The sequence below is a fragment of the Alligator sinensis genome, unplaced genomic scaffold, assembly GCF_000455745.1.
Source record: "Alligator sinensis unplaced genomic scaffold, ASM45574v1 scaffold150_1, whole genome shotgun sequence".
Classification (NCBI taxonomy): Eukaryota; Metazoa; Chordata; order Crocodylia; family Alligatoridae; genus Alligator; species Alligator sinensis.
The window spans coordinates 4,789,090-4,809,349 of NW_005841840.1; the positions used below are offsets into that span (position 1 = coordinate 4,789,090).

Sequence of the window (20,260 nt, forward strand, 5' to 3'; positions counted from 1 at the left end):
CCCCCCACCCCCGGCTGGGCAGCACCTGCCCCTGCCCCCTCCCTCACCATGGGGGTCATTGATTTGGTTCAATAATTCACTTGGGTGTCTTCTTTCTCCCAGTTCCTTAAATAATCTGGTACCATTTTTCTGAGCAATAATGCACCATTATTTTAGTCCCCATGCATTGGCAATGATCTATATTCTTTTGATCCCTTGTTGCTTTGTAATAAAAATTCAAGATGGATAGAAAATCCTATTTAAGTACCACCATTGTATGACAAGTCAAGGGTCTTTAAGAGAGAAGAGAGTTGGGTTTATTTTGTTTTTTGTTTTGCTTTCCTTGCTTAACTGGCTGCTGTTCATTGTGATAAAGCAGTTAGAATGTTTTCCTACAAGTGCAGATAAATACATTGTAGTTTAGTTGTTCTGGCTTTCACTGAGAGGTGCAAGAGAGGATGACGAAACACAAGCAATTGTAATAAAGGTGAACTATGGCCAAGATTTTTCTCACTAGATGTTTGGATGTTAACTGTTTACAGATTAAACCACATTCAATTTGAATTAGGTTATACAATTTAGTGCCAAACCCTAGTTTTTGCCTCAGGCCTTGACTGATAGTTACCTTTATGGTAATAACTGCTATTATTTAGGGGTACAGGATGTGGATTACATGAGAGAAATCCAAGCCACCTCTGTATATATTTTGCAATTTCTAACCTTGATTCAAAGTGAGTAAAGTATTAGGTGCAACACTTAAAATGTTCTTTCAAAAATGTCACTAGGGAAAAGGATTATACAGGTACTCCTCACTTAATGTTCACCCGGTTAACGTTGTTTCGTTATTATGTCACTGACCTATTAGAGAACATACTCATTTAAAGTTGCACAATATTAGGTTATAACGTTGCTTGGCCGCCGCCTGCTAGTAGGTAACTACTGTGACATAATTGGATTTGTTTAACATTGTTTTGCTTAAAGTCACACTTTTCAAGAACATTCAGGCAGTTGTCTTGCGACTGTTTGAGTTATGATGAACCGCAGTTGCAACTTTTGCAAATTAATACGCTGTTTTGAAGTTCCAATGTGGGTTTCAAATTTACAATGCTGGATACAGCTCCAACTGTTGTGGTGGAAGGGCAGGGGGAAGGGAAAGGATGGGGTGGGGGACAGATCAAGGCCCCTGCAGTGAAGGAGGGGCTGGGGCAAGTGCTGCCCAGCCAGGGCTGCGCCGGACTCTGGGAGCGCAACCCGGTGCAGCCCTGGCACTGCCTGCCTCGCTCCATTGTGGAGCGGCAGCAGGAGCAGCCAGATGAGCCACAGCTTTACACCAGACTCTGAGAGCGGGGTTATGGGTGGGCGCAGCCAGCGCAACTGAACGAGCCATGGCTTTGCGCCAGGCTCTGGGAGCGGGGTTATGGGCGGGTACAGCCAGGTGAGCTGTGGCTTTGTGCCGGGCTTTGGGAACAGGGTTATGGGCAGGTGCAGCTGGCACAGCCGGACAAGCTGCAGCTTCACACCAAGCTCTGGGAGTGGGGGCTGTGGATGGGCGCAGCCCTGGCATTGCTGCCTGCTTTGCCATGGCGCAAAGCTGCAGCTCGTCCAGCTGCTCCTACCACTGCTCCTGCAGGCAGTGCCGGGGCTGTGCCTGTCTATAACCTTGCTTCCAGAGCCTGGTGTGAAGCCATGGCTTGTCCAGCTGTGCCCACCCATCAGCCTGCTCCCAGAGACTGACGTGAAACTGGCTCTGCCCACCCATCATCCTGCTCCCAGAGCCTGGTGCGAAGTCGTGGCTCGTCCGGCTATGTCCGCACATATGCTGGCACATAATCCCACCCCCAGAGTCTGGCGCGAAGCTGCGGCTTCTCCAGTTGTGTCTACCCATAACTCTGCTCCCAGAGCCTAGCACGAAGCTGCAGCTTGTCCAGCTGTGCCCATCTATAACCCTGCTCCCAGAGCCTGGCGTGAAGCCGCAGCTCTGACCACTTGTCCAGGAGAGCAGGTGGAGGGGCATGAACATGTGCCCTGGATCTGGTTGGGGCGGGGTGGACTGTATTTCGGGCCGATCTGAGGGCACCCTCCCCCACGCCCTTCCAGACACGTGGCCAGAGCGGCACCGTGCTGCTTATCTGGGAGCCATTTATCAGGCAGCTTGTCTGGTGCTTGTTCGTCGCCACTGCTACCAGTCTAGTGCTACCTGTACTGAAAAAAGAAGTCCCAGTACAGTATTTTACAAGTTCACTGCACTGCCATGTGCTGTTGTTTTTTTAACTTTTTCCAAACCAGCCATAATAATGGCAGAAAAGTATAAATCTGGTGCAAGTGATGTTTTGTCTTCTAAGAAAGGTAGAACAATTACTATGGAAACAAAAATGAAAATAAATAAGAGGTCTGAAAAGGTGAAGACCCCAAATGAAGTGGGTAGAGCCTTATATATCCCCTGAATGACTATCATGACTATCCTGAAAGACAAGGCAAGAATTCAGGAACAGGTTAATGGCTCAGCTCCTATTCACTCAACTGTGATAACTAAGCAGCATGTTGGACTTATTGCTCAGGTTGAAAAACTGAATCATTTGGCTGGAGGATCAAAATAAATGCTGTGCTCCTGTGAGTTTAGGAATCATTCAGGAAAAGGCTAGGAGTCTTTATGATGATCTAAAGCAACAACAGGGGGAGAGTTCTAAAGCTGAGCCTTTTACTGCAAGAACGGGGGTGGTTTATGTGTTTTAAAGTCGGGGCCAGTTTGCATTAAATCAAGGTCTCAGGTGAAGCTGCCAGTGCTGATGAAGAGGCAGCTTGTGCTTTTCCTGAGACATTGGCTGAAATCACTGAAGAGGATGGGTATTGTGCTCAGCAAGTTTTTCATGTTGATGAAATTGGGCTCTTTTGGGGAAAAAAAATTCCATCGAGAACCTACATTGCCAAAGAGGAGAAATCCATGCCAGGGTACAAAGCTGCTAAAGATAGGCTCACTCTTGCTCCGTGCCAATGCTGTAGGTGATTTTAAACTTAAAACTTTACTTGTGTACTGTTTGGAAAACCCCAGAGCTTTCAAGGGACATTCCAAGGCATTTCTCCCAGTGATATGGAAATCCAGTCCTAAGGTGTGGGTCAATAAGAACATTTTTGAGGACTGCATTGCATCATTTTGTGCCAAGTGTCAGGGATTATTGCAGCAAAAACAATCTTGCATCTAAAGTGTTGTTAATCCTTGACAATGCTCCTGACCACCCAACCATTCTTGATGACATGCATTCTGACATCTAAGTGGTGTTTCTGTCCCCACAACTCCACCTCATTGTTGCAACCCATGGACCATGGGGTAATTACATTCTTCATGGCCTACTGTCTTAAGTGCACATTTGCCCAGGCCATGAGGGCAATTCAGAAGGAAGGTGGACCAATTCTGAAGGAATTCTGGAGGGGCTTCAGCATTTACCATGCAGTTAAGAATATTGGTGAGGCATGGAATCAAACAATCAAATTTGAATGGTATTTGGAGAAAATTGTGCCCTGAGTTCGTGTCGGACTTCCAAGGCTTTACAGACACTGTTGAAGAGGTGAAAAAATGTTGCTGAAACGGGCAAAGAACTCAACTTAGACGTTGCATCAGAAGATGTTGATGAGTTGCTGGCTTCACACTCTGAAGAATTAACTAATGAGGACTTCATTGAATTGGAACAGCAAAAAGTGGCAGAGGAAGAAGATGCACCCACTGTTGAAGAGACTTGTCTTCATAAAGTCTTGACAACAAAAGAGTTGGCTGAGGTATGGAAGCTACCATGTCCCTGTTTGAGAAACATGACCCTGACATTGAACGCAAGTGCATCAGTGAATAGGGGCCTATCTAACATGTACAGCCGCTACCGACAAACTTACAAGCAAAAGAAGAGAATATCTGTCCAAACTTCCTTGGACACTTTCTTTAAGAAAGCAGACAAGACTCCAGAAGACCCTGCAGCCAAGACTCCTGAGAAGACTCCAGCCAAGAACCCTTCAGAAATTCCAACCAAGAGCTCTTCAAAAAGTGCAGCAAAGTCGCCTCAAATAAGTCCTTCCAAATCGATATGATTGCTATTTACAATATATAATAATAAATAAATGTAGCTATATTACTTGTCTGTAATTAACTGAGTACTGTACTGTACAATATTCTGGGTTATTTTTGGTGAAAATAGGGTATCAGGCCATGGTTCAGGAACCAATCTCCCATTTATAATATTGTTTCCTACGGGAAAATTGGTTCCGAGTTGCAACGTTTCAAATTGAGATGTGGTTTTCAGGAATCAATTGTCTCATAAGTCCAAGGACTGCCTGTAACTACGATGTTAAGCAAGGAGTGTTGGAGGGGGTCTGACATCTTGGATCTTGGATAGAAAAGTACATCCTGTAATACTTCTAAAATGTTTTGGCTGGGATCTTTATCGACTTAATGATCAGGGATCCCCGGTTTTGTGCTTTATACACTTGCAGGATGGACAATGGCATGTCTGCTTTACTATTGAGATATGTTTGGGCTTTGATTTTTGTGATCTTTGGTTATCTTGTGTCTCCAAATGTTGTATGAATGTGAAAAGAAAAGAAGGTTGGGTGTGGGAGGGAATCATTCATTTTATGAACAGTGTTTAATGAGCAGACATTTTTCTGTGCCAGTTTCAAATGCTAAGGTGACTATTCTCATTTGCTTCCTGTGTGTACATAGTTGATAAATGCAATACCCTGCCCCAAATTCAACCGTCACTGTTGTCGATATGAGCTTCTTGTCCTCCAAATAAAGTAATAAATGGCTCATCTTTTACAGACATTGGAACTTGTGCAATAACAGCAATTCCTTTTGAGAAATCAAAAGTTCTCTTTACTTTGGAAGAGTTGGATGATTTCACTTTTGTTGATGAAACTGATCAGCAAGCTGTTCCAGATGTTACTCGCATAGGTCCTAGTCAGGAAAAGTGGGGCTGGATAATGTTTGAATGTGGAATTGAGAATTTAACAATTAAAGGTAAAGCTACAGTATTACTATATTACATGTAATATGGTTATTTAATTATGCTGCATGATTAGTGAAATACTGTGTTAGATCTTCCAAGTCTTTAATCGCCATGTTTATTTTAAATTAAACATTTAATTCTATGTTTGCATGTTCACGTAAAATATCAATTATTTGCTATATACATTAACTGTTCTTTAATAGGCAAACTGACCTAATCACCTTTATAATCTGATCGCATTGCAGTGTGTTAGTGTAGAATATTTTATAAAATGTTAGGTTTGTTTAAGTGCTATGTAAGGAGTTGTAGCATTTAAATTTTAATTTAAAAGAAAATTTGGGCTTTGTCTAGTCATGGAAAGTCAGTCCTGAAATCCATCAATGCAGAGGTTCATGGGCAGATCCAGGATTGCAGTGATGGGGGTGTGGTCACACTCCTTTCAGCTGTGTGGTGCCTACTGGTTGAATAGAACTCATTGTGCATGTGCCACACAGCCAAAGGGTCTCAGCCCTTTGCTGTGATCCTGGATGTCAGAGAGCTCTCAGAGCTCACCAGCATGTTGGCACAGCTGTGTATGTGTTGCAAGTGTTTATAAACTCATTGGCACAGGGTTTGCCCCAAGTCTTTGCCTCTGGAGCTAGCTGCTCTTTGTTCGTCCTCTTCCTCCCCCTGCACTCTCCCAAATTCAGCAGCAGGAGAAAAGAGGGGGTGAGCGGAAGGTACATGAAGCCCTTGGGCTCCATAAAGTCAAGGGCTGAGTTATAGCTGTTGCCACTGCTCGTTTCCTTTCCCCTGCTGCTGACTTGGGGGGAGGGGGGAAGAAGGAGGGATCAGTGCGGGGAAGAGCAAATTAGCATCAGGCTCCTGAGTTGCCTGAAAGCAGAGACTCTGAGCAGAAGCTGCACGGACCAGCCAGTGAGCTCATGGCATGTACAGAGCTGCCAACAGAACCTCTGCTGACATGCCGGTGTTCTCCGAGAGCTCACTGCACATGTAGTGCAGCCAAAGGGGTAGGGGTGACTGCAGCACTGCACCACCGTCCAGGGATTTGATTACGTTAGAGCATTGTTTTGCGGACAAAAGCTTACTTCTGTTAAAGAATGGGCTATACCTTTACTTTGCATCAAATTTGTTCTCTTCAGTACACCGTATTTTGTGTGTCACTTGGCTGCAAATCATGTGAAATAGCTGGCTGCAAATCATGTGAAACAGCTGCTTTGAGGAAATAGAAAATACTCCAGAAACAGTAAATTGTCTTCTGGGCATAAAGCTTAATCAAGATGTGTGGCAGAGCATTTATGAAAATAGTTATAATATAGGAAAAACAGATTTTTTTTGCGGGGCCTGGTAATGATATGAATCTATATGACAAGTTTGTATAAATAAAATGAACACAATGCACCCAGAAGATATGTTTACCCTAATGTTGTATTCATAGGAGGAAGACAATTTGGAGCAGTTTTATACAGTACTTTTGGAATCATGGGTAAATCCAGTGCTACAGAGAGGGGTGGATTGCTTGCGTCCAACAATTCTTCAGATTCTCCCACTGGTAGTGGTTATAATACTGATGTGTCTGAGGATAATCTTCCTTGTGATGGAATAAGTCCCTCTTCAGACATCAATGGAAATTCAGTTTCAGAGGAGCAGGTAGCTGCATGTCTTATGAAATCAATTGGTACTTGCACTAGGTCAATTTTTTTTAGCAATTGCCAGAAATAATGCAGAACTTGTAGTCATAGTTTTACTAGGTGACCTGTTGTACTTACCGGAATAGAAGGATCCACTTACCTAGCTAAAGTTTCAACATTTTGAAAGATTCTTCCTCATCTGACTGGGGAAAGGTCAGCGTTATGTGAGGTTTTTGATTTGTCTGTCTAGTTACTTGGGATTTTTTTAAACTACATGCTGTTCTTATGTTAAAAGTTGTTGCTCTCTCAAAACAATTTAACTCTTTACCTTTGAACCTCCTTTTGTGTAGGATGAAGGAGTTGAATCTGATGATCTGAAAAAAGATCTACCTCTAATGCCTCCTCCACCTGACTCCTGCAGTATGAAGCTGACAATCAAAGAAATTTGGTTTAGTTTTGCAGCTCCCACCAATGTGCGCTCTCCTGCCCATGTTTTTTCAAGGTATGACTTTTTCAGATTTAAGGAAATAAAAGCAGCAGGACCGTATAGTCTACTTTTTTCTGTAAGAAATCTCCTTAGTTATGGCTGCGTCTGCTGTTAGTTGAACATTGATGACATTTGTAAGATTTAGATAAGTCAATACCAACTCTTTCCTTCTTCAGTGTGCTCCTGCCATTATGTGGCAATAATAACTGTACACACTGTATTATTAAAAAGACTATTAAGTAAACAGCACAGACATATCAAGAAAGAAACCTAAAAAGTATTTATTGGTTTTGAGAAGCTTTGACATATTTAGAGAAATTACTAGAATTTGGATATTAAAACTTTGGTCTTAACCTGATGCTTAGACGTGCAACCTGCTTTTCTTGTGACATGAAGTTCAGATCTGCTCATGCTTGATTCCACCTTTATATTTTTTTAGACAAATGTACTGAATACCTTGCAGTTAATTGTGTGCATATCTTTCAGAGGACAGCTTTGAAAATGGTGACATCCTGAACATGCTAAAAATTTGGTTCTACATTAAAAACTAAAAATTTTCTCTATTTGTTTTTGGTCAATTATCTCTTCCCCAATATTTCACAACTTGCTTTGAGGTAGTTAGTTGCTACTAGGCAGACAAGGTTCCTTGGGTGAATTTGATATCTTTTATTAGACCAACCCAAATGGTTGGAGAATAGTTATTAAGCAAGCTTTCGGGTTCAAAAACCCTTCGTCAGGCTCAGGAAGCTGCAGCAGTTGGTGTGTGCTCTTCCTGGATGGAATGAAAAGTAAACAAGCCAGGGGCTGGGCTGGGGAGTCAGTTGCCAGGCAGATTATAATGTATCAAAAATCCAATGTCTATGTTTAGTCCCTGATCTCTAGTATCCAGCAGGTTGATGAAATGGAGCTCATAAGCTTGTCTCTGGGAAGTGTTGTGTAAATTTCCCTTGAGGATCAGGACCGAGAGATTGGAGAGAGAGTGGCCCTCCTGTGAAAAATGTGCCCCCACCGATAATTGAGTGTTTGTGTCTATAGTTGCTACTACACACTTTAGGGGAGACTGTATCACAGAGCAGATACTGAATCTTGACCTATGAAAGCAACCAGCTCTCCAGAGTGTTTCAAAGGCAGTGTGCGCCTGACAAGTCTATTTAAATATTTACACGATAGTGTAAAATACCCAATTTGTGGCTCCTAAAATCTCAATTTTAATTCCATGTTTTTTTCCTAGTGTTCAGAGATAAAAATCAATGATGCATTAAATCAAGTACTTCTAGCTACAAATACTATAAGCTCAATATCTATGTGTTTGAAAATTGTGTGTCGTGTCGTCGTTGTGGTCCATCCGTGTCGTCCCCCCCCCCAGTAATGTGGAGCTAGTAGCACTTTGATAACCTCTTTCATTGGTGTGCCAGGAAAATGAGAAATATTGAAGGGTATAAATCCCATTTTGGAAAGTGATTTAGGCTATTAGGATCCAAAGTCTTATGGAAAGTCAGTGGAAGTTAAGCTCCAAAATCAAATGTGAAAAGCTACAAAATGAGAATATTGCAGTTGAAAATCTGAATCAAACTCTCAAATATAAAATCTAGCAAAAACTTTTTGACCCAGTGGCTTCTCCTAACATGAACTTTACTATAACATATAGGAGAAAAGGTTGATGAAAAAGTGAAGAGACCAGAGAGAAGAAGGATTTTCTTTCCTGTCCCCAATTTTCTTTCCTGTCCCCATCTTCCAGAACCAGCTAGTATGTTCCTACTTTGCTTTCACCATTGATCTGTGTTTCATTTTAAAAATCTAGTTCCGTATGCACAGCATGAAGGATAAGAGCGGGGAGACTAGAAGCAAGGAGGGGGATGGATGAAAGGGAAGGGAAGGAGGAGAGGGTGAGAGAGTGAGTATGTGCACACACAAGTAGCCTTTAAAATTATACTTTTGCTAGTTTAAAGGAATTGAATTTAGAGAACAGAAAGGTTGGTTGTAAATGCTAGGTATATCTACCAATTTCATAATAAAATTGAAAGCATACGCAAACCTTGATAAGGTTGTTGAACATTATTTTTTTTTTAATATTTCATATTCTTTCAAATAGGCAGCTGAACCTCCTGAGCACTGCAACACCTGCTGTTGGTGCCTGGCTTGTTCCCATTGATCAACTGAAATCCTCGTTGAACAAACTAGAAACTGAAGGAACTCTGAGAATTTGTGCTGTTATGGGTTGTATAATGACAGAGGCATTAGAGGTGAACAACTCACTGAAAAATGCATTCAGTAGAAAACACAAAACAATATACTTTTTTTTTGTCTAACTATAATGATATGTTGTAGCAAGTTTGGTGCTGGGGCAGCAAAGTCACCTCCTGGCAGCCACCTGGACCCCACCTTGCTTGGCCTCTCTGGGTCCCACCCTGTTGTTTCATCTGCAATGCCTTGATGTTATGATTCGACAGAGAGGCTGCCCCTGGAAGGCAGGGGAGTTTTGGGTCTTAAGCCCCTGTCTGGTTTGAGGCCCCCTGGTATTAGCCCACTTTACTCTGGCTGGTTCCCTCTTAACTGAGGTCTGCTGTTGCAGAACTGTAGGCTTCCGGGCCCCAGCTCCAGCCACACCCTTGTGGGCTCTGGGCCCTTTGGCCCTTGGTCTTGCCCTTGCAAGAGTCTGGGCCACTATGCCGCTTGACGGCTCTGGGCTTGTGCCCTCAGTCTTTGCAGTCCGACACCTCAGTGCTTCCGCTAACAGCAATGCTAGACCCTCCAAAGCGTGAGATATAGCTATAGAGAGGAAAGGGAAAGCAAGCGCATGAATATTTTTTGTTTATTTCAGAATAAAAGTGCACACTTCCCTTTGCGAAGCAAGTACAACAGGCTTACTAAAGTGGCTCGTTTTCTACAAGAAAATCCTTCCTGTTTGCTGTGTAATCTATTGCATCACTACCTTCATCAAGCAAATTATTCCATTATTGAGGATGCGACCATGGTAAGTTAACCCTTAAAGATATAAATAATACAGCACAAGTTCTAGGGAGAGAGAGAAGCAAGGGGGACTTCTATTTTCACAGTGCTGGTGTAGTTAGTTTATCATGTAAAACTTTAGTATAGACTAGAGATGTCTTTAAACAGATAATTTTAACTTATTAATATTTTTCATAGTTTAATGTAAGTCTCTTCTTTAAACTTGTTATTTCTACATGATAGACTGGTCAACACTTTTTATTTTATTAAGATATATTATTTATCCCTATGTAGGAAACCATATGTTCCAAGTAGATTTTAATGCCATATTTTATGTTGGTTTTCAGCTTCCATTAAAAGTTTGTAGCTGAATGATAAACACTCAATCTATTAAGACTTTTAATATTTACTATTATCTCTAGAAGAGCTTGCAGAAATGAGATGTCAAATTCTACCCTCAGGTTGAATATCCAGTCTTCATGAATTTTAGGATGGCAGTTGGCTTTAGCAGCCTGCTAATAAGTAGCTTTTACTCGGATCAAAATTTCATTAACTTGGAAGTGCAAGATGACATACATCAAGCATTAAGAATAGAAATATAACTCCTGTTAATATTATTTGGCTTTGTTTACATCAGTGGTGTCAAAGATATGGACTGCAGGTTAGATCCATCCCATGGGGGCTACTGAAGAAGTGAGGAATTCAGGGGTGTTGTATGTGTGGTCGAGCCCTATTGAAGATGGATGCTGGCAGTAGAGGGTTGAGCCATGGTGCATTAATATCTGTGGCTCAGGAAAGCTTAGTGGTTAATGCCACCATTGCTCAGTTTTCCATGGGAGGTGTGTCTGGGCCCACGAGGCTCCTTGCCAGTCCAGAGGCAGCCCTCAAGTACCCTCACAATCCTCATCTGGCCCAGTGGACCAAAAGAGCTTGACACCCCTAGTTTACATGAATCCTTTGAATGTTAATAGAAATAAATATCTTAATACAGAAATAAAGTAACCTACTTCCCTGCCTGTGAGATTTGTACAATATTTTAGGGTATGGACAAAGATTTAATTGGTGTAGTTCTGAAAGTGGAGAGGCAGCTGCTGCTTGGGAACATGTAGCAGCTGTTATATTTTAACCGCTAGGTTTACAGGAGGCTGTAGTGATACAGGTGAGCTAAATCACTCCAAGTTTGACCCTGGATGAAGTGTTGTTTAGAGTGGTTTTGCAACATTTTTATTGTAAAGACTCTGGCACAGGCAACTATTAGCGTAACAGCTTCTGCCCCTCCCTCTTTGAAATGGGACTATGTCATGTCCATATCCTTACAAAAGTGAAGAGTTACTAGTATGTACCAATGTGAGCTTGACAGTTAAACGAGCACTGTAGAATAAAAATAAGAAGCAGATGTTTTATGGTGTACAGTAAAATTTTTTGAAAAATGGTTCCTCCACCCCCAAGAAACATTTACAAATCTGTCTCTTAGAAAAAAAATGTTTCAGTATCTCTCCCCTTCAGTACTGTTAAAGTTGTCCACCCAGTGCTGTTAGGTTTCTAGTCTTAAGTGCACTTTACTGCAATTTTTATTTTATGAATATGATGTAATCTAAGTACAAATGTTAAATCTGTCATTTTTTGCACCATTAGATATAAAGGAAGATATACAAACTCTTCAAGAAGTTTAATTGTAGATCATATTTTGCATGCTCAGAAAATACTTTGTAGCATTTATTTCTCTTGGTTTGTTTTAAAATGCTAAGATGTACATCTGCATTTCTAGAGTGATGGTCTTCCTGCCTTAGTGACCTTAAAGAAAGGTCTAGTTGCCCTGGCTAGGCAGTGGATGAAATTTATTGTGGTGACACCAGCCTTCAAAGGAGTTAACTTGCACAGACCAGCTCAGCCATTAAAACTCCAGACAATTTCAGGGCATGAGCATGAAGATGGACTTGGATTAGACAATGGAGGTGGCCTTCAGAGTGACACAAGTGCTGATGGAGCAGAGTTCGAGTTTGATGCAGGTATTTGTGTTCCATTTATACTGTACAAAAACTTAAAGCGTACCACTTCTTAGGTAACCTTCATAGTAAAATAACCTTTAAATTAGTGTGTGGGCATCTGATATTAAATCTTTATAAGCCAAAGTTGTTTGTTCAGTCCTTTTTTGCCCTGCTTTTAACTGCAGTTAGGGTAGTCATCAGATTTTGAAAAAACTGGAACATTTGATTTTTGTCTTTCTTCCATTCTTGGTTTTGATTTACAGCATGAAAAGTTTCAGTATAGTTGCTTCATGTACATTTGACTGACAATGTTGTGCTGCCTCCAGTGTTGGAGATTGTCATGCATTTGAATCATTGTAGCTTTCAAGGGTATTTCAAAATGTTATGGGCTCTTTGGTGTGCTTCCAACTTTCCTCCTTCCTGAGGACATGTATCTTTGTGGAAATCCTAACAAAAATTCTTTGCTGCATGGTGGGTTTCTGCTGCCTACTGCTACATTATTTATTTGGCATGAATGCAGCTGGTGAATAATACCTGATTTTACAATGTATCATTAATTTATGCCCCTTCCTATTTAGAAAATCTACTTAATCTTCCTGAAAGAATGCAGAGATCTGTATTTACGAGTGTGCGTAACATGAGTTATGCTATCCTTAAACATATTAGTTTTTTCCCCTCAAGAGTTTTATGTGGTAATGAAAAAAATTGCATATTTAAATCTTAAACCTGGAAAAAAAATCATGATTTGAATAAAAGCCATCTGCTAACAATCTCTGAGCTTAAAGAAAACTTCCTGTATGGACAGTGGCTATATGCAATTGTCTCCATTGTGGAGATATAATGATATTGAAAAGAATGGATTTTTTATGTTCTCCTTTGGAAAACTGCACTTTTTCATTTGGCATCCTAGCAACATGTATTGGTGTGAGGTTATTTTTTTGAGGTCTATTTCATTAAATAAATTAAGTCATTGACTCCAAAGCTGAAACTCAAGTGACTGAAACGCTTTAGGGAAGGAGACAGTAGTATTTTCCAGTGGGGCCAGGAATGATCCTGCTCAGATTTGGAGGTAGGTGGGCATTAGGATCCAGCCAATGATGCTATTTCTTTCCATTGATTAGCTGTAGCAGAGCAAAAGTCCCATCCTCTGGTGCCTTGTGCAACCTGATGGTGGCACAGCTTAGCAGAGCTTCCTCTCTGCTAGTGCCCCAGGGGCTAACTGCAGCATGGTTTAGGGGGCTGGCTCTGCTGCCAAATGCTGCTGAAGGTTTGGCATCCCAGGTTGTATCCGAAGGCTCTGCAGGCTTGATCTGGCCCATGAGCTGATAGGTTGCTGAACCCTGCTTTAAGCAGTACAGGCAGTCCGAGGAAGTCCTCAGACTTACGACACGACTTTGAAGTCTTAAAGAAAGTGTCCAAGGAAGTTTGAACAGATATTCTCCAGGGAGATGGGTGATGCAGCGAACTTGTTCGCTGGCGTGGCTTGGTGTCAGATTGAGTGTTGTAAAGTCAAAACTGACGTCATAAAGTTGAAACAGGATGTCAATTAATAAACGTTGTAAGTGCGAAAACTTGAAACTTTGTAAGTAAAGGACTGCCTGTAATCCAGAATTCCTTTCTTTCAAGCGTAAAAAGGAGCATACTTAAGTGTAAAAGCGCCCCCCTACCAGTCTGGGCAGTTGAAAAAAGTGAATTGACTATGTTGTGCTCTTGTACAAATGTGAATACAGTGTGCCTGTTTGAGACTTCAGTCTTTTGTTTTTAAATTTTGTTTAGAAGAGTGTGTGCATCAAAATGCAGAAGTATGTGTGTGAACATAACAACTTGGAAATAAAAACATCTCAGATACTCCTGGCCTTGTTTTTACGTGTAGCTAATTTTACAATTGTTACCTGCTTCAGCTACAGTCAGCGAACACACAATGCTCCTAGAAGGAACTGCTAACCGCCCTCCACCTGCTGGTGTTTCTTCTGGGCCTGTAACTGGTGCTGAGATAATGAGGAAATTATCAAAGACCCATAATCATAGTGATTCTGCTCTTAAAATAAAGGTAAGTTTCTTATAATCTAATTATGGAAGTGGTTTGTAATTATTTTGTTTTAATTTTGTCTTAATTTTCACTTGTCCTAAAGAGTGACTTACACAATGAATACAATGGTAATTAAGTCCTGGTCCTCGTCTAATAAAGAAGAGATACTCTTGAGCACTACGCAATCTGTTAATGTTTGCTTTATCTGTTGTTTATCCTGGCAGCTAACTTGAGGATCATAGTGAAACAAAACAACAACGGCCAGTGATGAACACTTACATTGCACATGCAAAAATGTATAGTGCACATAAATTGTTTTGAGGACAAATGCATTAACTAAAAATAATGTCTAGCTCTGAGATACAGGTTTAAGAAGGCTATCTGTTATTTTATTAGAATTCTGTATGTAGTTGTCAATGATGGCCTCACCTCCCTAGTAGTGAGGCAAGCATAAAAACATAAAGACAACCAGGTCTAAGACTCTCTAGGTACAAATCAGAACCAGATTGACTGAGTTTCTGGACTGTAGCCTAATATTTAGGCTACTTGTCCAGATCCCATTTAATAATTAGCTATTCCCATTTTGCTACTTATACCTAGCTTACTTAGTGCTTAAAGTTTCTATTTTATGTTTGTAAGGGTATACATCCATATCACTCCCTGAGCTACACTAGTGGAGATACAGCTACAGATTCACCAGTACATGTTGGTCGTTCTGGAATGACAGTGAAGGAAAGCCCAAGAAAAGAAAGTCTACTCAGCTACCTTACTGGAAGTTTTCCTAGTTTGCATAATCTTCTGGAAGGGACTCCTCAAAGAAGTACTACAGCAGTTAAAAGTAGTTCTTTAACAAGAACAGGTACAGGTAAATATTATAACATTGTTTATTTTTTCAATTTTACTTGGTTAAGGTTTAATTATTAATAGGTAAGATTGTTGTTTTTCTCCTAGGGTATTTTTTTCCTTTCTGTCTTTCTGAACTGTAGTTGGGTTATTTATAGTAGTGGTATAGTGGTGATTACTGTATATCAGATTTTAATCCCTGGTTTTCACTTTCATAACTTTAGGGGAAATATAAACCTGTGAGGTGAAATCTCGAATTGGTCCTGTTCTATGGATGGTGAATATTGTTTGCCTTTAAGTATGAACAAAATAGGTAGTTTTAGGTAATTCCTCTGGAGTTCAGTTTCTTCTGATTAAAAAATCGGTCGTCTCAGATGGTGCGACTCCATACATTTTTTACATATGCCGTATTTTTGTGCATACCACACATCTCCAAATAAAACATACACCTTGTTTTTTGGGAAGGTAGAATGAAGAGAGAGACTTCTTTCTTCCGCAGAATTATCACTGTATAGAGCAAGTACAGAGCCTAATCTTCCTGTCACTCATTTTCTCTTCGTGCCTAGCTAAAACCTGAAACCCTCGCTGCTGCTGAAGGCTGGTCCCCATGGGTGGATCTACAATTTCAAAAAGAGCTAAAAATAGTCTAAAAGGCTATGAAATGGGAGAAGCGAGACCAGGAGTAGCAAAAAGACAGCAATATTGCCAGAAGAAAGGTTAATATGTTTAGTGGAATATTAATACTATTAAAAATGAGAAAATTGTTAACATCTCTGGAGTGAAGAGCAATGAACCATTAAGTTAGAGCTTTCCAAACTGTGTGCCGCGACACATCAGTGTGTTGGCGGCAGTGTGTAGGTGTGTCGTGCGAAATGCAGAAAATTTTGTGGAAGGGCACCGCGGAGCTCCCTTACTCGCGTCTGCTTCCCTTGGCCCCTCCCCCGGAACTGAATTACTGTGTCGCGAAATGATGCATGTCTAAAAAGTGTGTCACCACCATGAAAAGTTTGGAAAGCTCTGCATTAAGTGAATTGACTCCCTTAGGTGCCTGAATAGAAATGCCACTGATTCTGCAAATAGAAATTGAAGCAAGGCACTTTGCAAGTTTTACACAGTGGAGATCTTAATTTTAAAGCCAGTGGTGTCCCCTTTCCCTCCATTTGGTTAAAAAAAAATGAGGAAAATAAACATGTAAAAGTGCAAAATTAAAGTTGCTTATTTCAAAGTTAAGGCCACAAAGTCAAAACTTAACATGATTTTGTTGCACATCCTATATATGTGTTGTTATGCTTTTTTGAGAAAGATATTAAGTATATTATCTTCTGACATTAGAAGAAAAGGTGAAAAAGGAATAAAAAATTAATGTTAAATAGGTGAATTTGTACTGAGAAGGTTAGTCACTCTACTTTGTTCCCCATTCTTTTGTTATGGTCATACTCGGAGACTTTGCATAGGATTAAGGTCCCATTGTATTAAGTTCTTTCCAAAGGTACAGTTTGAAAAATATTGAAAATAAGATTCGTCAATCAAAGACCAACTGAAAGTATTTCAGAAGGTTTGGCAGTGAACGAGAAGCGAATAAGTTTAGTCTTTATGAAATATTTCTATGTGGTACTCTTGCCACTTTTTTTGTTTTTAATGTACAAATGCATTGTGTATCAACTTTAATAAGCTGGATCTCAGTCTAGCTATTTTATGTTGCTTGGTTTCTTCTAGCCATCATGGGAAAAGTAGGTCAAACAGAATGTTCCATTCACTTGTTCTGTATTTAGTGATTATAAACCATATGTCAGTTTGCATAGTTCATTTTAGTGTGTGATCTTCAGAAAATGGTTTCTGTTCTCTGCATGCTGCTGTAAAAGTTTCAGATACGTATTGAGACTTCTTTAATACTGCATTCAGAATATGATGTGTTGAATTTGCCTAGTTGACACTTCATTTTCTCTGATTTTCCCCTTTTACTGTCAGGGTATGAAATATTATACAGAAAAAATGACCTGATGACTCTTTGTCTAATTATGATAGAATTTGATAAAGCTTTCAGAATGTCTGAATATGGCATCATTTAGCATCATAAATAGCATGCCACTCTACTAGCACCAGTAGATTGTTAGTGCTTTTTAGCATCTCTAGTTTATTGAAACAGCCCTTGAACATTTGTCAAAGATCAGAAATCAATTAATAATAAATGTATTGCTCCTGTTTTTTCACCAGCATTATAGCCATGTTTTGTACCAGTTTTATATTGGTATTTTTGTGTGATCTTCCCTGAAGCTTTCTTGATTTATTTCCATAGGAAATACTATGGCTACTGAGATGCTTTCTGAACACCCTTTATTATCTGAGCCATCATCTGTGAGTTTCTACAACTGGATGTCAAATGCTGTGGGAAACAGAGGAAGTGTAGTTCAAGACTCCCCTGTCACCAAATCGGGACACAATAGCCTTCCAACAGGTATCGGTAATTCTAGCTACAATTTCAGATTATTGGGTTTCAATTTTTCCATGCTGTTAACAGTTTTACTTGGTTAATTTAAAAAATGACTCATGGAGCTTAACAAATAGAACTGTTATCTCTATTATTTCTAATTGAACTAGAAAATGAAAAAAACAGTTTGGTTTGATATCAAAGTAAAATAAAACAAAAGTTGTCATCTTTATTTCTTAGGGCCTTGTCACAGGTTTACTTGAAACACTTGCAAATCATTGGACTATTGTCATGTATTCCAAGTTACTATGTGTTACGGTGGTGTCACATGTAGATGCAAATCATGGGGATGTTGTGACCTATTAAAGTTAGGATTTATTAAGGAGATATTCCTCATCTGAAAGCAAGCAACTTTGCAATGTGAAGAGGGCACTTAACATATACTGAACTGCTTGAATATACAGTTGCTTCAGTTTTAACTGCACTTAGTGTTAAGTTGAATGTGTGATACCACCCCTTATGTGCTTTTAGCTTTTTTTCTTCAAGGTGTACTATGGGTTTATTTACGGAAGGTCAACTCTGAGACGGTTCGTTATGTGAGCCAGGTGATGGCATATATGACATTGGTAAAGGAGCAGGTCAAGCAATAAACTGATTGTCAGCATCAGCATGGGAATGGCCTCGGGTCTTGACCCACTCTGGATGGCCTCTGGTCAAGGACTACCAGGCTGATCCAAGAATCTGCTGATCTTTGATCTTGAGCCAGACCTAGAATTGTCTGGGCCAGGTCCAGCAATCGGCTGGGAGCCTGGAGGCAGCCCTGGGTCTGGGACAGAGCTGTCCTCTGCTCAAAATTGGACAAGCCAGCTCTGCAGTGGTATGAGTTGCAATTGGAGCAATCTTATGCCCCATCCCAAACATCATGCCTTCTGCCATGCACAAGTGGCAAGGCAGGAACTGTGATGTGATGTGATGTTTGGGATGGGGTATAAAATTCCTCTGAACCGAATTGTTTTAACATCTGCCAGGTACCTTGGGTGTTCAAGTTGGAGACTGTAAGCGATGACCAGGGGAATTCTGTTATCCCTGTCTCGGGGTTAGTGTTGTAGCAGGTCCAAGTTGAGTCTGAGTCTGGCTCTATTGGTTTGAGTGGCTACAGTTGGGGATAGTATTGTAAATGTAGGAAACCCTGTTGTAGATCCCTGAGGTGTGTTTCCCAGTTGGTGGGATCAGAAGAGATGTAGTTGTAATATAGAGCTTGGCAGTAGATAATGCATCTAGTGCTATGTTTAGACTGAAACTTGGTGGTGTGGAGGTAGCTGTAGCAGTCGATGGGTTCCAGCATAGTGTGGTGGTGATATGGTCATTGTAAATTTTCACAGTAGTGTCCAAGAAATGAATTTGGACTTAACTGTACAGTTCTACCACAGTGGCAGAGTTCCATGAATTCTGGTAATGGTTAGATGATTTGTATGCTTGCATATTGGAAGGAGAAATAGTAGATTCTTATGCTTGAGTTCTGGCAATTGTCTGTAGCCAGCCAGCGAGCAGAAATCTGCTCTGTTGGGGTATGCTTATTCTTTGTTTGTAGTTCCTTTTCTGCAAAAGGTGGCTAGAACTCCCTTATGTCACAGAAGCAGTCAATTCATGTATATGTATGTGTAGAATTAAAATATTACCATGAGATTTAATAGAAAAGACTTTTATATCAACAAAATGTAAATTTCACTCTTCTGGCCTCTATCATTCTGCTTTGTCTAACTCTCTACTCAGCATTTTCAACCTGTTGGTGATTCATGCAGGATTCAATAAACTGCAAAAAAATTGCTCCTGAAAGGAAAGAGAATAAAAAAATCTAAAACTAAAAAGTTAGGGTTACGAAACAGCTGAAAAAGGGAATAAAAAAAGGCTCAAACTTCTAGATTGTCTGTATTTACCTAAATCTAAGATGACTTGGCTGTCAGGAACAAGACTAGGAGTAATTTCATAGATTTCATAGGCATTAGGGGCTGGAAGGGACCTTGTGAGATTTGAGTCCAGCCCTCCTGCCAGAGGTAGAAAGTCTACAGGGATCAATTGGTCCCAGCAAGATAAACATCCAAATGCCTTTTGAATGAGTCCAGAGTAGGTGCTTGCACCACCTCTGAGGGGAGTCTGTTCCAGACCTTGGACACTTGGACTGTAAAGAAGTTTTTTCTTAAATCAAGTCTGTATCAGCCTCCTAGAAGTCTGTGTCCATTAGGTCTAGTTATCCCTTGGGGAGCCCTGGTGAACAAGTTTTCTCCCAGATCCTGATGCCACCCCCCTTCTATACTTATAGGCAGCCACCAAGTCTCTCCTGAACCTTCTCTTCACCAGACTGAAGAGTTGCAGCAGGGGAAATTTAGGTTGGAGATGAGGAGGAACTTTCTGACAGAGGCTGGCCGAGCTTTGGAACAGGTTACCTAGAGAAGTTGTGGAATCCCCATCCTTAGTTTTCAAGAGCATGTTGGACAGACACTTGGTTAGGATGTTTGTCAGGGATGGTCCTACCTTGAGCAGGGGCTGGAATAGATGACTTTGAAGTACCTTCCAATCCCCAATTTCCTATGATGCTGTGACTTTGAATTTAAGTTAACTCCACAGTAATTACATTATGTATATGGAAAAATATAAATTTTCCTGACCTCCTTCACTCTCCCTCTTCTTCTTCCCCACTCTACCCCGCCCCGCCCACCCTTCAGTGCTGCTGCTGTACTGCTGGCTGCCTCCATGCCATTTCTCATGCCACCCCAAGCCTCTGCAGTGGGTTCCGCGCTGTCGTGGACTTCCATTCTGCATGCCCCTTGTTTTCCTGGGTCCTGCATCACCCTGTCTCCATGTGCTGCCCATTACATCTCCACCAGGTCCCACATTGCCAGATGCCTCTTCCCCATGTCTCATTAAGTGGATTCCT

The 20,260-nt window shown here is 40.8% G+C and overlaps 1 protein-coding gene across 1 annotated transcript in view; it reads left to right on the top strand.

The window, feature by feature from the left end:
• Positions 1–20,260, top strand: part of KIAA1109 (KIAA1109 ortholog) — a 252,339-nt gene that overhangs the window by 133,372 nt on the left and 98,707 nt on the right. Inside the window, exons 36-44 of the mRNA XM_025204706.1 lie at positions 4,784–4,981; positions 6,409–6,620; positions 6,952–7,103; positions 9,181–9,331; positions 9,910–10,062; positions 11,806–12,046; positions 13,927–14,075; positions 14,694–14,919; positions 17,194–17,352. Coding sequence (XP_025060491.1) covers positions 4,784–4,981; positions 6,409–6,620; positions 6,952–7,103; positions 9,181–9,331; positions 9,910–10,062; positions 11,806–12,046; positions 13,927–14,075; positions 14,694–14,919; positions 17,194–17,352 — 1,641 coding nt within the window. The remainder of the gene's footprint in view (positions 1–4,783; positions 4,982–6,408; positions 6,621–6,951; positions 7,104–9,180; positions 9,332–9,909; positions 10,063–11,805; positions 12,047–13,926; positions 14,076–14,693; positions 14,920–17,193; positions 17,353–20,260) is intronic.